The sequence below is a fragment of the Plodia interpunctella genome, chromosome 10 (assembly GCF_027563975.2).
Source record: "Plodia interpunctella isolate USDA-ARS_2022_Savannah chromosome 10, ilPloInte3.2, whole genome shotgun sequence".
In the NCBI taxonomy this organism is placed as follows: domain Eukaryota; kingdom Metazoa; phylum Arthropoda; class Insecta; order Lepidoptera; family Pyralidae; genus Plodia; species Plodia interpunctella.
In genome coordinates this window covers 9,013,295-9,033,311 of record NC_071303.1, presented here as the reverse complement: position 1 = coordinate 9,033,311, position 20,017 = coordinate 9,013,295, and the positions used below count along the sequence as shown (strand labels likewise).

The following is a 20,017-nucleotide window of genomic DNA, read 5'->3' as shown; positions in this document are numbered from 1 at the left end:
TAATTACATAGTATTATATTGACAACCTCGGTGGCGCAGTGGTAAGGTTCTTGCCACTGAACCGAGATCTCCGATTCCCGTTCGGGTCATGATGGAAAATGATCTTTTTCTGATTGGCCCGGATCTTGGATGTTTATCTATACATGTATTTATTATAAAATATTGTATTGTTGAGTTAGTATCCCGTAATACAAGTCTCGAACTTACTTTGGGGCTAGCTCAATCTGTATGATTTGTCCCAATATATTTACTTATTTATTTATATAAAACGAAATTGTATGCGTTTTTTTTTTTAAATTAGAGTGAAACACGAGGAAAGTTTCTATCCCGGGCGAAGTCGGATCACTAATATCATTGTATATGTACAAGATATGATTTAGAAACAGAGCTAAATCTTCCTCTAGTCGAGTCGCCTGTCATACAATTTTCGACATATATGTGGCTGCGGTTGTGACTCTGTCGTTGTCCTCGTTAAGTCTTCCATCGGGTAAGATGTAGAGCAGTTGGTACACGATAACATACAGTAATTAATACGATGACAGAACTAATTAAAAATCACTAAATGAAGTAATATATCTTGGAAACTAATTGAGGTTTATGAAAAAATATAGCGTATATTTACACGAAACTTTAGTGCAAAAACTGATAATACCAGAACGAGTATGAAAAACCGACCTTTGTTCAATTTTATTTTTAAATTGCCAATAAAATATAGAACAAAAGTTTTACAAATTGTGTTTTATATTGTGATGTTCTTTACAACAACGTAACAAAGCGAATTTCTGTGCTGGTTAAAGTTAACGTCAACAAGTTGACTGATACAAGCTACTCTTATATAATTAATCCACATATTTGAAATTGGATTTTCAGCCGTGTAATTTTTGCCGCCTTTTTTGCAATAATTTAAAATCGTCCAGGTGCGAAATCATCCAATCTGTTGAACCCTTTTCAAAACCTTTCCACATACACGTAATTTCCATAGTATGAATATTTTATTAATACGACATAATTCTGTTTGGTATAACAGTATGTGCACCGTATAATGCATACGGGATCATACATATTCATTCGCTTATGTTTTCGGTGGCACAAATCACAACACGCACGATTTAAATGTTTTATTGATGTGTAAGAGCCACGTCACAATATTGTTACTAAAGAAATGACGTACGTCCGTCGAAACTTCATACAACTTGTGCGTTGTTTGTCGACGGACGTCAAAATGACGGAGCGGGACTGAGTAATGGGACATGGCACTAACATTAGATCTCTCGCTTTCTTACAATGTGTACCTAATAGTGTTTTGTTTGTGATAATATATGTCGGTAGTATAAACGTTAGCGTGTAGGGTACTTTGTCTTTATGCCTCCCCGTTAATAAACGTCAAAGGTGGACGTGTTTCATTGTGTTCCTCCCGTGAGATCCTGGACAGGGGTGTCTGGCTGCATACTTTTCAGTGGCGATGAGTCAAATAACCCAGTACGCGTGTAGTATATGAAGGTTCATTGTTTACGCAAGAATCACAGAAGATACCGGTCGGAAAGATTGGACCGTTTGACCTCGACAAGGACAACTGGGAATCCTACGTGGATAGGTTAAAATATTAGAAACGGAGCGGAAGAGCAAGCTGCTGGAATGTGCGCGCGCTATATGGTCTAAGCGCGATGATATACTCAAATAAGTGCCACTTGACACGACGATTCCAAACGAAATCTTTCAAAATAGCTTTAAAAATTATTTTCTTGTCAAATTTATTTAACAGCAGCGACATCCGTCAGAGCTAAACAAAGCCAAACTTTACAATAAAATTAAAAACAAAAGTAGCCCAAATTTTATTTAAATACAAACAAAAGTATCCGAATTAAATTTGAGTTAAATAGTTTCTGCGACAAATGTCACTATATAGGTACGTCTTCAAATAAACATTTTTAATTAACATATTGTGTAAATATTTGACGACCTCGGTGGCGAAGTGGTAAAGTGCTTGCCTCTGAACCGAGAGGTCCCGGGTTCGATCCCCGGTCGGGTCATGATGGAAAATGATCTTTTTCTGATTGGCCCGGGTCTTGGATGTTTATATATATATGTATTTGTTATAAAATATAGTATCGTTGAGTTAGTATCCCGTAACACAAGTCTCGAACTTACTTTGGGGCTAGCTCAATCGGTGTGATTTGTCCTAATAGATTTATTTTATTTATTTATTTTATTCTTCAGCCAATCAGTACACATTAATGATCGCTGCCTCCCACAACTTACAACAAATGATACAACTGAAAGATAACGCAGTTACTAATTAATGAAACCTCGTTAGTTAGCATTTATAGTTAAAAGTTAACAGTTGACTGCAAACGGCGTGGTTGAACTGGGTTTCGAGATTAAGTTTTGTGGAGCAAACTTGTTAGCAAGCTTGTTCCTGAATATCTTACGCCAAGTGCACATAGAGAATACAAATTATATACAAGAAAATGGAATACATACTTAATTGTCAGTACCCATGCTAACCTTCAGTGAAGCGGTGGCGGCTAAGTGGACCGTCCGCGCGTGATCAAAAGGTCCCAGGTTCGAATCCCACTCGTCCCACAAGACTCTCTTGTTGTGGCCACGTGGTCCAACTTCCTTTATCCTACCCAACGGACGGCATGAATATTTTTTCCTGTTGGTTCGAATAATCGGACTCCAAGGGGCTGTGTGTCCGCGAAGCCAGGATCAGCGTTAAAAACCTTTCAATTTCGATGATTCAGTTGTGATTTTACAATTTAAGGTTGCCTAATCGCGCATACCCAAGGAGGGTTATGTTATTGTTGCTTATTAGATGCCAAGGCTATGTGTCATTTAATCGCGAACCGCATGCCTCGAAGGTGTCACAGGGGTCTTAATTTATTCTTCGAAAATTTTCTTACAAATACCATCCGCCAGACTAAGGACCTAAGTCTTGATTTCATTCTAGGGCGGAAACCACACGCCCCCATTACGAAAATATCCCGTCTGCAACACCAAAATAAGACCTTAACAAGCGCAATCTCATTTGTCTGTCTGTCACTGCCGGGCGCCAAGTCCTGAATTCATATTCTTTCCTATTTTGATAAACGACTGGATTTTTTTTACTATGTAACTGAAGTGACTACAGTGAAAATTCTTTGCGGGAATATGCTGTATATTTTTTTTATGCTTATTGGTTCCATTTCACGTTTGAAAAAGGGAACCTTTAGAGCTATCATTTGAGAGGTATCATTGATGTTTTAAGCTGTAGAACGGATACAGAAGCATTTAAAAAAAAATATTAGGACAAATCACACAGATCGAGCTAGCCCCAAAGTAAGTTCGAGACTTGTGTTATGGTATACTAACTAAACGATACTATATTTTATAACAAATACATATATAGATAAACATCCAAGACCCGGGCCAATAAGAAAAAGATCATTTTCCATCATGACCGACCGGGGATCGAACCCGGGACCTCTCGGTTCAGTGGCAAGAACCTTACCACTGCGCCACCGACGTCGTCAAATGTCGTCAAATCTTGTACATAATGATTAGTTTTTTTTTTTTCAAAGATAGGCATTTTCTTTTTCATTTATATATTGTTGTCGACGTCCAGTCCTGCGTTGAAATTTTTTGATTTGATTTTGCGATCACGTCTATATCATGACAAATATTCATGAAATAAAAAAATACAATGCCAAAATGGCGGTACACTTTCCCATGGTTTTGTTAACCATATTACATTTATATATTAAATATATAGCATGTAACAATTTGCACATAAAGCATCGCTCCCAACGTTGTTATTGTTGACAATATCATGTTGCCAAAATGTTCTGTAGACATATCGGAGCAAAGAATAATAAGGTTTATATATCTTTTATAACGATAAGGAAAGATATTAGTAGATATGTAATCGATAAACGTAATAAATATACTTCTTAGATTTTAATTAAGAACCACCGAAAAGAAATAGAAACACAACGAAAGATACATTGAATAGTAACTCAATAAATAGATTTATCGTTCAATTGAAAATTCTTGGTGCTTTAAATTGATAATTCATAATAAACAAAAGTCAGTGCAGTTAATCTGCAATTAATCTTCTTCTATACATATTATACTTACTATTATTTTCCTCGTAGTAATAGAATAAAATATATTTATTTCACAATACTTACTCCATATATACTTTGGATTTTCTGTTCTACTAATTTCTCAATCCAGCCTTTATAATATCTGGCCTATTTATACACAATATATTCTGTTGATATCTAGTGACTATGATTGATTAGTGTACACAGTCGACCGATTTAGATTTATGTCCCTTATTGACTTAGGAACCGGCTGAAATCTATCGCATTTATAACAAACATAAATTGATATCTGCGTTTTTACACTGGTCGATTAAGGAAATTTATCCTCTACTCTTTTTAACACGCGAAACCATTATGAAAAGTAGTAAATTATTAGTTGATAAAATTTTCTAATTTATTTATTTAAACAATAAAATACGGCTTTATTTTATTGCAGTATATTAGTAAATATTGTGAGGACGTAGTATTTGTCGCGGATTTTGAATAGAAATTCTACGAACACATATAGGCAGAATATTGCAATTATATAGTCATAACGTAGCAGATAACGGGCTATCGAAGTTCATACCTTTAGTCAATTTTCTCAATTTCGTTCAAAGGTTTTAAGCAAATTTACGATGGAAAAAAATCGATAAGTTGATGCATTTAATTGAACTCGTTCAATTGTGATTTTTCCTAAGTCAAGAAACGGTATTAAACGTTAAAAAAAATTCTAGAAAATTGGTGAAGTGTACTTCAATTATGTGAGAATCGAGCCCCGAGTGCCGCCTGCTTGGGTACAGGCACATCATGATAACTAGCAAATTACAATGTCTAGTTATGCCACTTCGACTAGGTTCTGGCAGAAAGGGCAAAAAGAAAAAGAGCCGAAACTGTGCGACGTGGAAGAGAAAAATTAGAAAGGGGACCCTGAGCTTCGACGCTCTAACGGCTGAAGAAAAATCAGAATAACGTTAAAATAAAGTCTAAATATCTATCATTAGGGTTGACATTACGTTTATCAATCTATTTCAGGATAACAACAAAGCATAATAATGTTAAAGTGACCCCCTACAAAATACTATGTATTTTAACTATATTTTTTAAGATTCTGGCATACTACAGTCTGCTTAGTTTCATACGTTTTATGTTCTCTTCATATGTGTGCGATATTAGTTAATAGACATAATATAACTGAATGAATGAAGATGTGATAAATTCTGAGCGAATCACAAATGCCAGAACACTCGCCACTTTCGTCGCGCAATCTGAACAATCCTTAGCGACCATCGACATATAACTTCATGTCAAAGTAACGGATCCCATGTTGTGGCCATTTAGGACAATTAATTAGGAGTTATTGACAAGGGATAATCTCTATCCCCTGTGTATCATAGCCAAACCATTCTTTAACATTGGAACTCTGTATTGTGAAATTTCTAGGGAATGGATGAGGAGAAGTATGTTTTGTTATCATTTATCTTGGTGTTTCAAATCTTGCAATCTAAATTGACTTCCTAATATTAAGATTTTTTTTATAAAGAGCTATCCGAGATATCCTAATCCTATCCGAGATGCACAGTTTCACGACGATTGTAAAAGTGGATAATTATATATCCAAGTCAATAAAATTGAATGAAGATTTTCGGCCCAGTCAAGGTCGGGACATCAGCCTCGCAGATAAATCTAATCGTGTAAACCTCATTGAGCTCTCGGAGAAGCGAGTGGACCGTGACATCCGCCGAATAAATCAGACATTATTTATTGTGAGTCATCGCATTGATCTGTTTTTGTTATTCGTATTTCTAGCAAAAAGGATTTATTTAAATATCTACAATTATATTTAACTTTCAACATTGTTTCTCTGTACATTTTCTGTTTCAACGTTGTTTGACGACCTCGGTGGCGCAGTGGTAAAGTTCTTGCCACTGAACCGAGAGGTTCCGGGTTCGATCCCCGGTCGGGTCATGATGGAAAATGATCTTTTCTGATTGGCCCGGATCTTGGATGTTTATCTATATATGTATATGTTATAATAATATAGTATCGTTGAGTTAGTATCCCATAACACAAGTCTCGAACTTACTTTGGGGCTAGCTCAATCTGTGTGATTTGTCCTAATATATTTATTTATTTACATTAAATTGTTCATTTCTTTCTTCTATATATGCTCTTCTGTTTCATCATTATCGGCCCAGCGATTAAGCTGTGAAAGCGTAACCGACACACAGACTTATTTTGATGATGTTATTTAATGATATATTAATATAGAATAGTATTAAGGTTTATAGAAATATATAAATGACACCGAGTGAAGCCGGGCCAAGTCGCTAGTATTTTTATATGTCAATCTTTTTGATGAATATAAAATCATTTATTATGTTTTACAAAGAGACATTTATCAGAATAATTTTTATGCGACCGTATTTTTCCAATTTTTGATGAAAATTTTTGGTAAATAAATTCGGTTTACAGTTTCGTGTTGAAAGACTATTAATTACCTCCATTACGGTTCCGCACAGACTGATTATACCATCGAGTCTATGAGGGACAATTTAACACGTCTTATCTGTCTAATCTAATCTTGCACTGTTGCACAATCCAACGCCAATGATGAGCATGATTATAAAATGGCTTCCTTCTTTTTATTGTCGTTTGTCTACCAACTTGGCGTTAGTGACATCAAAGTTTTTAGATAGTTTTTATCTACACTAATGTAACTACAACAATACTTTAAGAGAGTGATATTTACATCAATAACATTATTTTAGAGAGAAACCCTACTTATTCATAAAAGTTAAAGCATACCTTAAGCTTAAATATGTTTTGACACTGTCACACTTTACAATATTTAACGTTTACGATTTGTAAAGGCAATCTTCGGAACCATTCAACCAATTTTCAAAATTCTTTTACTAGTAAAAAGCCACATTATTTCTGAGTGACATAAGCTACCTTTTACCACGATTTCCCACGGGGGAGAACCTCCGAGACATGTTTGATTGGATTATAAATAGATTGGAGTTGTTAATCTTCTATCGTTCCTAATTCAATAAGAAAATATGTCAGGTTGAGGCAGTACTACGCGTATTAATATTTAGATAGATGATTTTCAAGATATTCAACTATTGTAATGAATATTCATATTTATTAACAAAACTAGTCGTTGTGTTAATTCACACATATCTAGCTCTCAAAATATTTGTACCATCAAATTATGCATATAACCAACCTATATAATTTGTGACTTGCAATAAAATTTGAATCTGAAAACTGTTATTATTATATCGACAATCCGTTCGCTAAACTCACCGGTATCGAGGTTTTTCATTGAGCTAAATAAAACTTACATATACACACCTCGCAAGTTTGTGCGTTCATTCGCATTCGTATTTGACCAAGTACGCCGATAGTGTAGCTCCGCCATTAAGGAATCATTACATTACACGAAAACTCGCATACAAAAAACCCTAAAAACAATACTCATTTTATGTACTGTCGTGTAAAATCAGCTACAAGGGTTACTTGCCATTTTGATTGCAAATACGTGAAGAGCTCAGGCACATTCCTCCTTTAAAATTAATCAGACGTAAAAAATAAATATGTACTAAAATATTTTATCTCCGATTTCAAATAGCTGCAAAAATTAAAGTATGCGATAGAAATTATTAATACATTTTAATAAATTGGATGGGAATACTAGCTGCGCCTCGGGGCTTCGCTTCCGTGGGAATTCCGGGATAAAACGCACCCTATGTGTTCCACGTTATTCCAGGTTATATTCTACCTGTGTACTAAATTTCACAACAGTCCGTTCAGTAGATTTTGCATAAAATAATAACAAACATACACACATACATCCTCATAAACTTCGCATCTATAATATTAGTAAGAATAAGTATTGCGATATTGTATATCTTATTACTGTTTTATTATTCAGGTTAACACTATTTTTTGAGGTTATCTATCTCATTTAACATTGACAGGTCGTTCCTAGCATACTAATATTTTGTGGAGCCCCATCAAATGCTATGTGTAGCTCTAGGGCTCCATGGAGCAGTAAAAAACCGCTGGCCTGTATGTTAAACCTCCGAAGTTATTAAATCAACAAATTTTCTGAACCCTAGCTATTTTGTGACGAGACGCCTTCATGGCAAGATGTCCCTAAACAGAAACATAAAATAAAGTCAGGCAACACGTCTGAATTATTCACATTTCCATCAATAACAGAGTTAGATCCACGATATTTCGACGAGTTCATGAACTGACGAGATATGTTTCTTTACATGTCGCAGTATGATAGATAAAGCCGTAATGTTATGTCCCTCGGGATATTATCAAATACCCTAACATAGTTATGTGCAAGCGATTCATTACTATTTAACTAGGCATAAATATAAAATGAATCAAGTTTAGTCATATGATTAGAAAAACAGTGAGTCTAATAATAATTTAAATAAAAATTCGGTTGGCAATAAAACAATTCGGGCGACAATTCTTGTTCCGCAAATAATCATTAAAACTGTCTACAACTGGCCGAATATGTCATTATATGATGACATAAAAATAAAGTTTACTAGATGTTGCCCGGGGCTTCGCTCCCATAGAAATTTTGAGATAAAATATGGCCTCTAGCAATCTTGGATAATTAACCTTTCTAATGATGAAATAATTTTTGAAATCAGTTCGGTGGTTTTTGAAGATTACCCGCCTCAAACATACAAACTCACAAACGCTTACCACTTTATAATAATAGTATAGATTTCCACCATAAATGGTCCACTGTGGTGGACTGGGGAGCGTAAGCTAGGAAATACGTTTATTTCATTACACGGATCGATAATATACGCCATTGCGCTAACATTCAAATAATACTCGATAAAAAAGTGCAACACTCAATATAAGTATTTATTGCTAGCAAATACAAAGACATTTGCAAATAAAGTTTACAGTGTGATGTTAATCTTAATCCTGTTTTAACGGCTAAGGGTATATTTATACCATAATAATAATCTTACCATACTAATAATATACCAATTTACCATAATAATAATATACCAATAATAATCTTGATTAGTTTGTCGGGGTTTTATCGTGGGTTGGATGGTAAATAGGCACTAGGCAGTGGGTAGCAAAGTAAGTTTATTATAAAACTTAAGGTAAGACCTAGAACAATTAAATATAAATTAAAAATCTCAAATAGAGATTAGGTGATACGTTATATATATTCACAATAAATGGAGCACTTATCCTTATTGGGTCTGTTCTTATTATTTTATTTAATATTTATTACAGCCACCCCCTTGCCTCGCTAGCTTGATCATAATGTTTTCGCGTTAATGTGTTCGAGCGAATTTAGAATTTTAAAATTTATGACAGTAGATCCAAATGTGCCAGCGCAGGCGAAATACATCGAAAGAGATTCCAAACAAAGCGTAGCTGCGTTACAAGTTCTTTATCTTCTCTATTGATTACTAGCTGAAGCTCGCGGCTATTTTTCCACGGAAACAGTTATTTTTCCGGCATGAAAAGTACCCTATTTCCTTCTCCGTACTTCAACTAAACTATATGTATGCAAAGTAGCGTTTGAGTAGATAAAACGTGAAGAGGTAACAAACCAAACGACTTTCGCATTTATAATATTAGGATTAACAATGATCATCTGAAACAATGGATGCTATTGGTAGATTGTTGTTTACCAGCAACAAGCTATAGTCTCTCTCTGTCATCTGAGCGTTTTCACTGTTAATTCCCTAGACATTAAACGTTACAGCCCAGGGTAAATGTTTTCGACGACCTCGGTGGCGCAGTGGTAAAGTGCTTGCCTTTGTACCCGGGTTCGATCCCCGGTCGGGTCATGATGGAAAATGTTCTTTTTCTAATTGGCCCGGATCTTGGATGTTTATCTATATGTGTATTTGTTATAAAATATAGTATCGTTGAGTTAGTATCCCATAACACAAGTCTCTAACTTACTTTGGGGCTAGCTCTATCTGTGTGATTTGTCCTAATATATTTATTTATTTATATTTTATATTTTCTCGCTTTTCTTAATTTACTTATCTACTACCGTTAGTATTGCTTCGTTTTTAAATATCGATATAAATAATTGCTTCTGTGTCAAATATCGATAAATTGATTAACAGACTATCGATATTGGCCTACACTACCCGACACAATATTGTTGACACATTTACCCGATTCTACTCGCTATTTTCACTCGAAGAGGGTCAGGTATCGACCGATCGAATGATTGATTGCGATGAATTACTAGATGTGCCAGTCATATACTCTTGTATTTATTTATACCAAATGGTACATCACGATACATTAGAGATGAATTTACTAGTTCAGGTATGTATAAATAGATTTTATTTTTGGAAAATGATTTAGGCTATTTTTATTTTAAGTTCATAGTATAGTGAGCGATAATGAGCGGTCGATGAAGTCAGAATTGATATTGACATTTGTTACAATTTGCGTTTCGGGATGTAATCACGAATCTTTTTGATTTCGGTGTTAATCGTTTCAGCATACCGTGTTCTTTGTTTAAAAAAATAATGTTTTAATAATACAACCAGTCAAAACTACGGTGAAGTTTTAATGATAAAAAAAAAATTAAAACGTTTTCCCTTTTTCTATGACCGCGAGTGGTCGCTAAACGTAAATCTTTGATTAAAAAAATAAAATATCTCTAAATATTAATAACTCTTTTGCATCTGATCCATGCGTATTTATTATGACCTCACCATTAGAATCTTGGCTACGTCTTCTATTTTTCATGAGGAGCCAACCCATTCTCCAAACCACACAGTCACGATACAAATGGAATAGCAAATAGGCACCGAAGCAGACAAGAGGAAAAGCGACAATGAACATTTGTTTTCTATTAGCGCCAATCATGAGTCAGCGATGTGTTTCATTGTGGGTCGTTAGGCGATTGGGATCGCTAGAAACTGGGACCGCGCACTGCCCAAGTTGTAATTCTAAATTTGGAACGCGCTCCTAATCTTCGCAAGATCTTTTTGTAATTGGTTGATCAGGAAGCATACCCATCAACTTTTACAGAACGAAGCCAATGCAACTCAGTTCAATTTAGGAACCTAAAATGAATCGCATTCATACTAAAAATTAAGTTGATAATAAGAATTTGCGATGCCGTTCAGTTTAGGTCGTTGGTAAGCCCCCAGGACCGCATTCCTAAATAAATTTTATTTTATTTAAACTTCCTTGCACAAAATACAATTTGTGAAAGTATAATTAGTGAACTTATTGCTAAAAGCATTAACTAACAGCCAACATATGACCTGATGAAGCCATTCAGATACAGAGTTTGGTTGACTGGGGCCATGGTCCGAATATCTAGTGGTCCCAACCGCCCATATACCCTTCATTCTTTTCTGTGAGTGAGCAACTATATATGCACCACATTTTATCAGCGGCACGCAGGTTAAAGTCATCGTCAAAGTTGATTGGTGCAACTCACCCTAAGAGATAGCTTCACGAAAAGCATTCGGGAAACAAGCGTTTGAGAGAAATTCTAAATGAAATTCATAGCAGCTGGTCCGTTCCCATCTCATGTTTCTGAAAACTATTACGAAGTGTGGTTCGGGACTGGAAGATTTAAAGCAATATATATACACGACTGGATATGACATTATGTAGTGGCATTTTCAATGTAATATTCTTTATTCTTAGTAGGTATTATTATAAGAAATAGCTTAGTTAGCTATTTCACTTTTTTTTTTCTAGTATAACAGCCAGTGACGTTTATTTTTTTTTTAACAAAATAAAACATAAATAATTGCAAAGTCAATCAAAAATGCCAACCCGAATTGTACCTGGTTTAAAAGTACCCATAACGCTAGCTGCGTTTCCTCGTTGGATAGCAATTGATAGCCTTTGAACCAAGTACCATCCGGAGCGGTAGTCATATCCACGATAGCATAGCTATTTCACTATCATCTGAGCGTTTTTCCGATTTCTTCTTGCTTTTTCAGCTTTTCTACTTTTTGGCCCACTTCGCACAGTCTTTAGGATCTCTAGTCGTCAGAATCCATATCCAATCTATCCTACTAATGTTATAAATGCGAAAGTTTGTGAGTATGTGTATGTGTGTATGTTTGTTACGTCACGCGAAATCTATCTGCACGGATTGTTATGAAATTTGGTACACGATTAGAATATTACCTGTTGATAAGTCTAAGCATTCTCGAGAAAAAATCATCTTGAAAAACGAACCCAGAGTTGAATGTTAAATGAAAAAAACACGGCGTATTTCATATAGTATTCTAAACTGGGAAAATCTATGCGATCGAGAACATAAGGTCACACACATAGCCGGCACATGTGCCACTAACGACATTCACTCACAAAACCGGCAGGCGAGAAAAATGCAACAATAACTGCTGCTTTATGACGCCAATTTAAAACGCAACGGAACCGATACATGGTTTATTGTGGACACTGGACTGTTTTATGTAAGGTTATCAGGACTTGTTTATTTGTTGAATATACTAGCTGTTGCCAGCGGCTTCGCACGCGTAATTTTTCTACGATGAAACTTTTTTCATCCCGAATAGGACTGCTGAAAGTATGTTATTACGTACACACGACAGCAGATCAATATTTACAAATCCATTGTAAATTCCTCATTTTTTCATTATTACCATTGCACAAATATTTAAGCAGGGTAACTTCATTAGGTACTTGATTGTACATAGATTATTTATTATTAATTATCTGGATAACATAAATGTTATTAGTAGCGTTTGGTTCCCGCCCTAGAATTCCTATTCTAGAATTCCTCTCCAAATTGCCCGTGGATGTCATACGAGGCGACTATGCTGATAGACACCAACATTTCCGAAGAGTTTTGAGTTCAGACAGGCGGCCAGTCATATCATAGAGCCGAATCTTCTAATAATAATTGACCGAGCGAGCGAAGCCGGCGAAGTCTACAATTCAACTTTGGCAAAAATATTTTTTTTGTATGTATGTATGTTTGTAACGCGATAACTTTCGAACCGTTGGTCTGATTTTGATGAAATTTAAAGGGTAATGTAGGATCTGTCAATAGAATTTTTAAACCCGTGGGGCATAAAAATCGGTTAAGTCGTATTTTAAATATTGTGTTCGTGAGGTCTAAGTTCGCGGCGAACGTCTAGTAATTTACTTTTTACACGGACCCTTGAATTCGAAGCCAAACAGCCGCGAATTAAACCAGAAATCCGCGAGGATTAGTGAGAGAGAAAAAAACATCCAATCCGGATAATTCTAAAAGCACAAAGGTATTGGCCTTATCCAAACACGGAAAACCGGATCCGACCGGTTCTAACCGGATTTTGAATTAGCAAACAACAGGTCGTTTTCAGCCCGGCTTGTAACGGGCATCAATATCTTCGCGCAGATTGAGTGGTACAGTCAACAACGTCATTATGTAGCAACAAATGACGAAGACATTATGAAATGTCATCAACATGTAACAAATGACAAGACATTATGAAATGTCATAATTATCATCTTATACGTATCACTCTTGACACAGTGGTCGTGGTCAACATGGTTTTAGATTCTGGGAGGCAGGTGTGGCTCGCCGTACGATGTTCCGCCATTTCTCCCTGCTTGTAGTCATCCTGGTGCACTCGTGTACCGGTTCCCCCACCAGCGACTTCCGCGCGGCCTAGTGCCTTCAACCTTGCCTTGGACAACGAGACGCTCAATCGAGTCATCATGGTTTCGTCTCGAGATGTGACCAAACAGCTTAAGTATACGGGTTACGAAATGTAAAATTATACTAGCGGTCCGTCCCGGTTTCGCTTGGGTAAATATATGATAAAATATACACCGAAATCTTCCTCAGGGATCACATTCTATTGGTGAAAATCGCAGCTAATCCGTACAATAGTTTTTGAGTTTATCGCAAACAGACAGACACAGCAGAGGACTTTGTTCTTGTAAGGATAACACAACTTGTAAGGATAAGGTCGTAAGGAAGGATAATCGGATCGATTATTTTATTTTACCATTACAAATTATAATTAAAATAAATCTATATACTTTATACTATAGATTTAATAAAAGATGAAAAATGATCATTTTAAAATGTATCCAGTTTTGGTCGTAATCCTTATCATTCTGTGCTTACTAATATTTAATAACAATATTCAGTATTGACTACATTTGCACCAGTCAACTTTGACGTTAACTTCGACCTGTGCGCCGCCGTAGATTATGAACGTCAAAGTTGAATGGTGCAAGCCATTCTGAGATAACATTTAAGTTTAATGACATTTAACAGTTACCAACACGTAATAACTACGTCAGGTACAACCCTAGCTATTTACCACAACATCAAAATCGTGTATTGAACTGACTGCCAAATACAGGCAAACAATTTTCTCTTTGTACAAATCGCTGTTAGGTACAGGTTTCCAAGAATTTTCAAATGTTTGAAATTCTAATTTCCATTTGCCGTTTCAGAATTCGAAATTCAATTTCCGATTTGAAATAATTTGTATCGTGAAAATTATGTACATTCGACCGCTTTCAATCTTCCAAATCCATCGATAAATCGACGTCGATTATCGACCGCTTTGTAGGATAATTTGACGTGCAGTTGTCTGTACATAGAAACAGCATACAAATTAAACAAATTATATACCTACTATTTTTGTTTATTTTTCAACTTCATATTGTGCACATTGCAAACTAGTGTCTATTATGTTAGATCATGGAGATCGAGTATGTCATGCACACTCAAATGGTCAAATCGGTGGCGGCGTTGTGGGTCAGGTCGGGAGGTTCCCTCTGTTGTGGTTGAGCTTCGCGATGGCTGACTCACGCGTCAACTCGTGATCGGGTGCTGCCGGGGGGAACTGGTCAGCTCGATCTTTTATTAAAAGTTTTTTTTGTTTGGTTAATTATTTTTTTTTTCCTTTCATTAGCACTTGATCATAATGATAAAAAATTATACATGAATTATATTTAAAAAATGGTAAACTGTTCTGGCATAATAGGGACCAACACTGTTTGAATTCTTTTGTTTGAGTTGTTTCTTTCGGCATTTCTTCTCAGGAGTGGTCGTTCCGAAATGCTAGTAGTTTGTAGCTTTGGTAAATATCATTTAATTTAAAATATGACGTGAAAAAGTGCTTGTGAAGGCCTAATTTCTGAATAAATAATTTGATTTGATTAGATAAAATATGAACAAATATATATAAGTATAACATCAAATATAGGGGATAAATATACAACAAATTCAGATTCATTCCAAGAGAACTTAAAAAAAAAACTATTATGATACAGGTATATTAGTAGGACAAACATAAAATCAATTCTTTTGTGAATAAGGATAGTGGGGATGAAATTATGACGATTCAAAAGAACGAAAAGACGCTATGAATATTGGCTAAAACATTGTCTATATTTAGAATTAGACTTTGAAACATGACTCTAAAATCCGATCTAACCCGAATACGAAACTAAGCCGGTTCTAATTCCGTGATTCGCTACCGATTAAAACGGATTACCGAATTTGTGCACTTATCGATTTGGTACGATATCTCGACTGACGGGACCTCATTCACAACGAGATTGGTATTAATGGATTATTAGTAGGTAAATTATTTTCTCTTTTTTTTTTTCACGTTGTCAGTGCAATATTCTCTTTTTCCCTCACTCACTTTATTCTCTGTCGGATGAAAGGTACCTAAATCGAATACATTACGGTATCACGTCTTCATACCTTACGAGGCAGACACTAGAGTTACGAAACTCGTTGGCCACATTTAGCTGTATGGTGGGATTGTTTATGGAATCGAGATTTGATTTTGATAGTGATAGGTTAATTTAAGCGTTGCATTATTATGATATCATAAACTAACGGCTAAGTTTCCATTGATAACAGGCGGCCAATCGGATCACAGTCGAATTGCCATATTTATATATGATTTGATTTTGTAATTTTTCAGTGGTCCTCGTTAAGAGCACCATAGCCGTTAAAAAACCACGCTCAGAAAGGAGAAACAAAAAATATGGTATGAAAATTAATGTACACTTTTAATACTTGTCAAATGAATCTGTTCACGTTTAAACATTCACGTGTACTTATTTGAGAATAACGCGACGTGATTTAAATAGGTATTCCGGTCACATATTGCGTGTGTAGATAGCATCTTTCGAAATAGGTCGGCTATCCCTAGTGCCTGATTAGTGGTTAGCATTAGGGCGAAAATTGATTAGCATGACGATTTCCCGCCATTTGTAAAATATAAGAAAAATAAAGGTGTCGTTACGGTTTTAAGGGTAATTTCTTAATTTTGTGTTAATTGCTTTTATTTAGTTCCACCTGTCCGGATGTTTGTTCTGTAATCGAATCTTGCATGTTAAAATATAAAAGAAAGAAGAAATAAATATTATATAATATGTGGTAAATTTAAAAATAACACATCACAAATTTATTTTAACATTACATTTGTTTGCACCTAGATTTCGCTCAACGTTGTGTCCCGGCATAAAACAGAGCGCTGGTCTTCCGCGAATACCAAAAAACAAAATAAAAGTTAAATAGTAAAGACAAAAAAGCACTCCCCACACGACATTACTATACATATAGCAATATTGTGTACATTACATTACAATACAAACTTCCGATTGTCCTTCAGAGTTGAAATTTTCCACGTCACTTCAGTTTCCGTGACAAAGAAAACCTCCCGACACAGGAACTTCTCAACAGTTTACTGCGCGGTCATGATTCATTTGTCACGCGCGAATACAACAAAATCTCTCCGTCGAAATATTTTAATATGTTATATTATGATCCGTTGACGGACGTCAATGCAACTGTGCACGACAGAGCAATGGGGTCGGGCTCTAATAGTAACCATTTTGTTACAGTTGCGCGTACGACTTCCTCGAAATAATCGAGGTTGGAATAGAGAACAGCACGGAGCTGGCCCCTGAGGAGTGGCCCATGGAAGACCATCTTCATTCCTTCAGCTCCGAGAATGAAGTGAGTATTATAAAAGGTTTACAATGCTTATTTAATTATTTAGTTATACATAAAAAAGTATTTCAAATTGCACCCTACAACGGGTCCAACGGTACAACGGTACCCTAAGGTACCGTTGTACCGTATACATTTACGACGAGCTTATATTTATCATTTGCGATTCGAGGAATAACTAAAATGTGATCTTCTTAGAATACCTCAAGCAATTTTTTCACTCCTATTGTTTATTTATTAGTACAGTCAACAGCACATCAACGTACCCAAATTCATTGCAAACTCACCGCTATTACCGCGCCGGGCAACTTGAACTTGAACACCGGGTAACTTGATGTGCTGTTGACTGTATTCACTACTACTCAAATTAAACAACAATGCATTTCCAAAGGTATGGGAAGAAACGGAAAGCCTACTTCCCGAGTCGGACTCGATCAGCGCGGGCTGGACGCGGGAGTCGCACGCGAGCCACGCGAGAAGGCTCTGTGGGGACTGGGGCGGAAAGCTCAAATTGCTGCGATACCAATCAAAGAGCAACGTCCTTCGACTTCGCTTCAGGGCTGATCATTCGCGGCACTTCGCCGGATACAAGGCAAAGATCACCGTTGCTGACTGTGAGTAGAACATACTAGAAATGTGGTTGTAAAAGCAGTGTTGTACAATAACAGCATTTATTATGTACAAAATAAAGGTTAAATTGCTGCGTTAAAGGTTTAAGTAACGTCCATAGTCTTTAGAGGATGAAGTGCGGGTTTGCATTTTCACTTCTCACCATCGAATCGATTCGAAGTATGATGCACCGAACCAATGACATTGCAGTGTGGTTGTCGTTACGTCACAATGGCGCAATGTGATTGGTTCGCTGTGTCTCATTTCGAATCGATTCGATGGTGAGAAGTCAAATGCTTCGCCCACAGATGTGAGAATATTCCGTTTTAGAAGTTTATTTGTAAGTTGATATTGTCATTGGTGGCGACTAGCTATTCTTAAAAAAGCTATAAAAAATCATTGAAGCTATACAAATAAAAGAATAACTAAAATCGTGGGTGTCTAGTGACTAAAATCTGTCTTATGATTTCACTACTTCGCATGAAAAATTCTAGCTTGGCTCTAAACAATATAAATTTGTGACCTATTGTGTAAATCAAATTGTCGTCTACGATTCTATATAACATTAATAAGAAAGAATTAGTACATACGGAATTTGAAGACGAGTTTATTTAATATCACAAAACATATTTATAATTTTTAGACAAAACAATGGAAAATATTCCTCTACTATACTTGACTGACATAAACTTTACAACTTTTCTTGGACGCTTGGAAATAATCCAAAATATACGTTAGTTTACAAGTTGAAATATAAACAGTTTCAAATGACACATGGTTCCGGAAAACTGAATTCTAAAATTTTCTATCATAGAAACGACCTTAACACCTAACCAATAAAGTTCAAATCAGATTAACGTGAATATGGATATTCTGGATCGTTCTACGCGTCTCTATCTACCGTCAATTCAGAAACATTTCAATCTTGCAATTAATGCTGAATGGAAAATGAGAATTTAAGCTGTATTTCAATTTAATACAGTTCATAATTGATTGTAGTTAAACCAGATAGGTCAGATTAATTGAAAGCAAATATAATATTTTGGAATCAATTTCGTTGTTTACGTTTTGTTTGTGGATACTCGGGCGATAAATTGCTAGCTGTGCAGGGAGACGTTAAATTCGACCAGAAATTGGTTGGACACCATAGATAAAAGCAATATTTGGACACAGTTAAATGAAACAATTTTTATTATATTTCACCCCGAGATATGCCCCCGTAAGATTTTCGGGATAAAAAGTGCCTTATTTCGTATAAATATTACGTGTACAGAATTTGATCCAATTTCATCCGTAATAATTTGTGAAATTGAGGTAACAAACAGCCAACTTGTCGCATTTATACCGAGTATTATCTTTTGCCCGCGGCTTCGCCCGCGTAAATTTACCTCGATAACGGTTATTTTTCAAGAATGAATGGTACCCTAATGTCCTTCTCCATACTGCATATGTATGCAAAATTTCAAGAAGATAGGTTGAGTAGATATAGCGTGAAGAGATCACAAACAAACAAACTTACTTTCGCATTTATAATACTAGTTAGGATTAATAAAATGTAGGATGTTTTAATAATATAACAGACACATACAGTCTATTAATCTATACTTATTGAAACATATTATTATTCCGCAAACACAAAGTTCAATTCCGCAACTTTTATGAAGTTATAGCCCGCATTCTTTGTTTACCTTGACAGAGGGATTCTCATAAGTTTGCCTTGTTGAAGAGACAAAATAAAGTGTAAATAGATGATAAACCTGATGATAGACTTGAGGGCGAAGTGCGGGTTTGCATTTCACTTCTGACCATTAAATCGATTCGAAGTAAGATGCAGCGAACCAATTGCGGTGTTGTTGTCGTCGCGTCACACACTCCGTGTGTGTGTATTTTATCCTCCGTGTGTATGTATGTACATTATCTAGGTTATTCTACGAAATTAATCCACACTATGGTTTGGTAACATACAGCGCGTTTTTATATATATATAAATATACCTAACTAAATTATGATCAGTGGCAAAAAAGGAAGCATAAGTCACTCCAGCTCTTCAACGATCTCCATTCCAAAAATCACCTCAATCCAATGCTCTGTTTTAACATGAAAGAAGGGGAAATCTTCAAAAAAGGTTAAAGATATTGAAGGTTAAAGTTATTGAGAATAAATAAATATATTATGACAAATCACACAGATTGTGCCAGCCCCAAAGTAAGTTCTAGACTTGTGTTATGGGATACTAACTCAACGATACTATATTTTATAACAAATACTTATTTAGATAAATATCCTAGACCCGGGCCAATCAGAAAAGATCATTTTCCATCATGACCCTACCGGGGAT

The 20,017-nt window shown here is 35.7% G+C and overlaps 1 protein-coding gene across 6 annotated transcripts in view; it reads left to right on the top strand.

Moving 5' to 3' along the window:
* Positions 1 to 20,017, top strand: part of LOC128672974 (uncharacterized) — a 197,933-nt gene that overhangs the window by 146,690 nt on the left and 31,226 nt on the right. For all 6 annotated transcript variants that reach the window (XM_053750529.1, XM_053750528.1, XM_053750527.1 and 3 more), the window contains exons 9-10: positions 16,962 to 17,076; positions 17,462 to 17,684. In XM_053750529.1, coding sequence (XP_053606504.1) covers positions 16,962 to 17,076; positions 17,462 to 17,684 — 338 coding nt within the window. The remainder of the gene's footprint in view (positions 1 to 16,961; positions 17,077 to 17,461; positions 17,685 to 20,017) is intronic.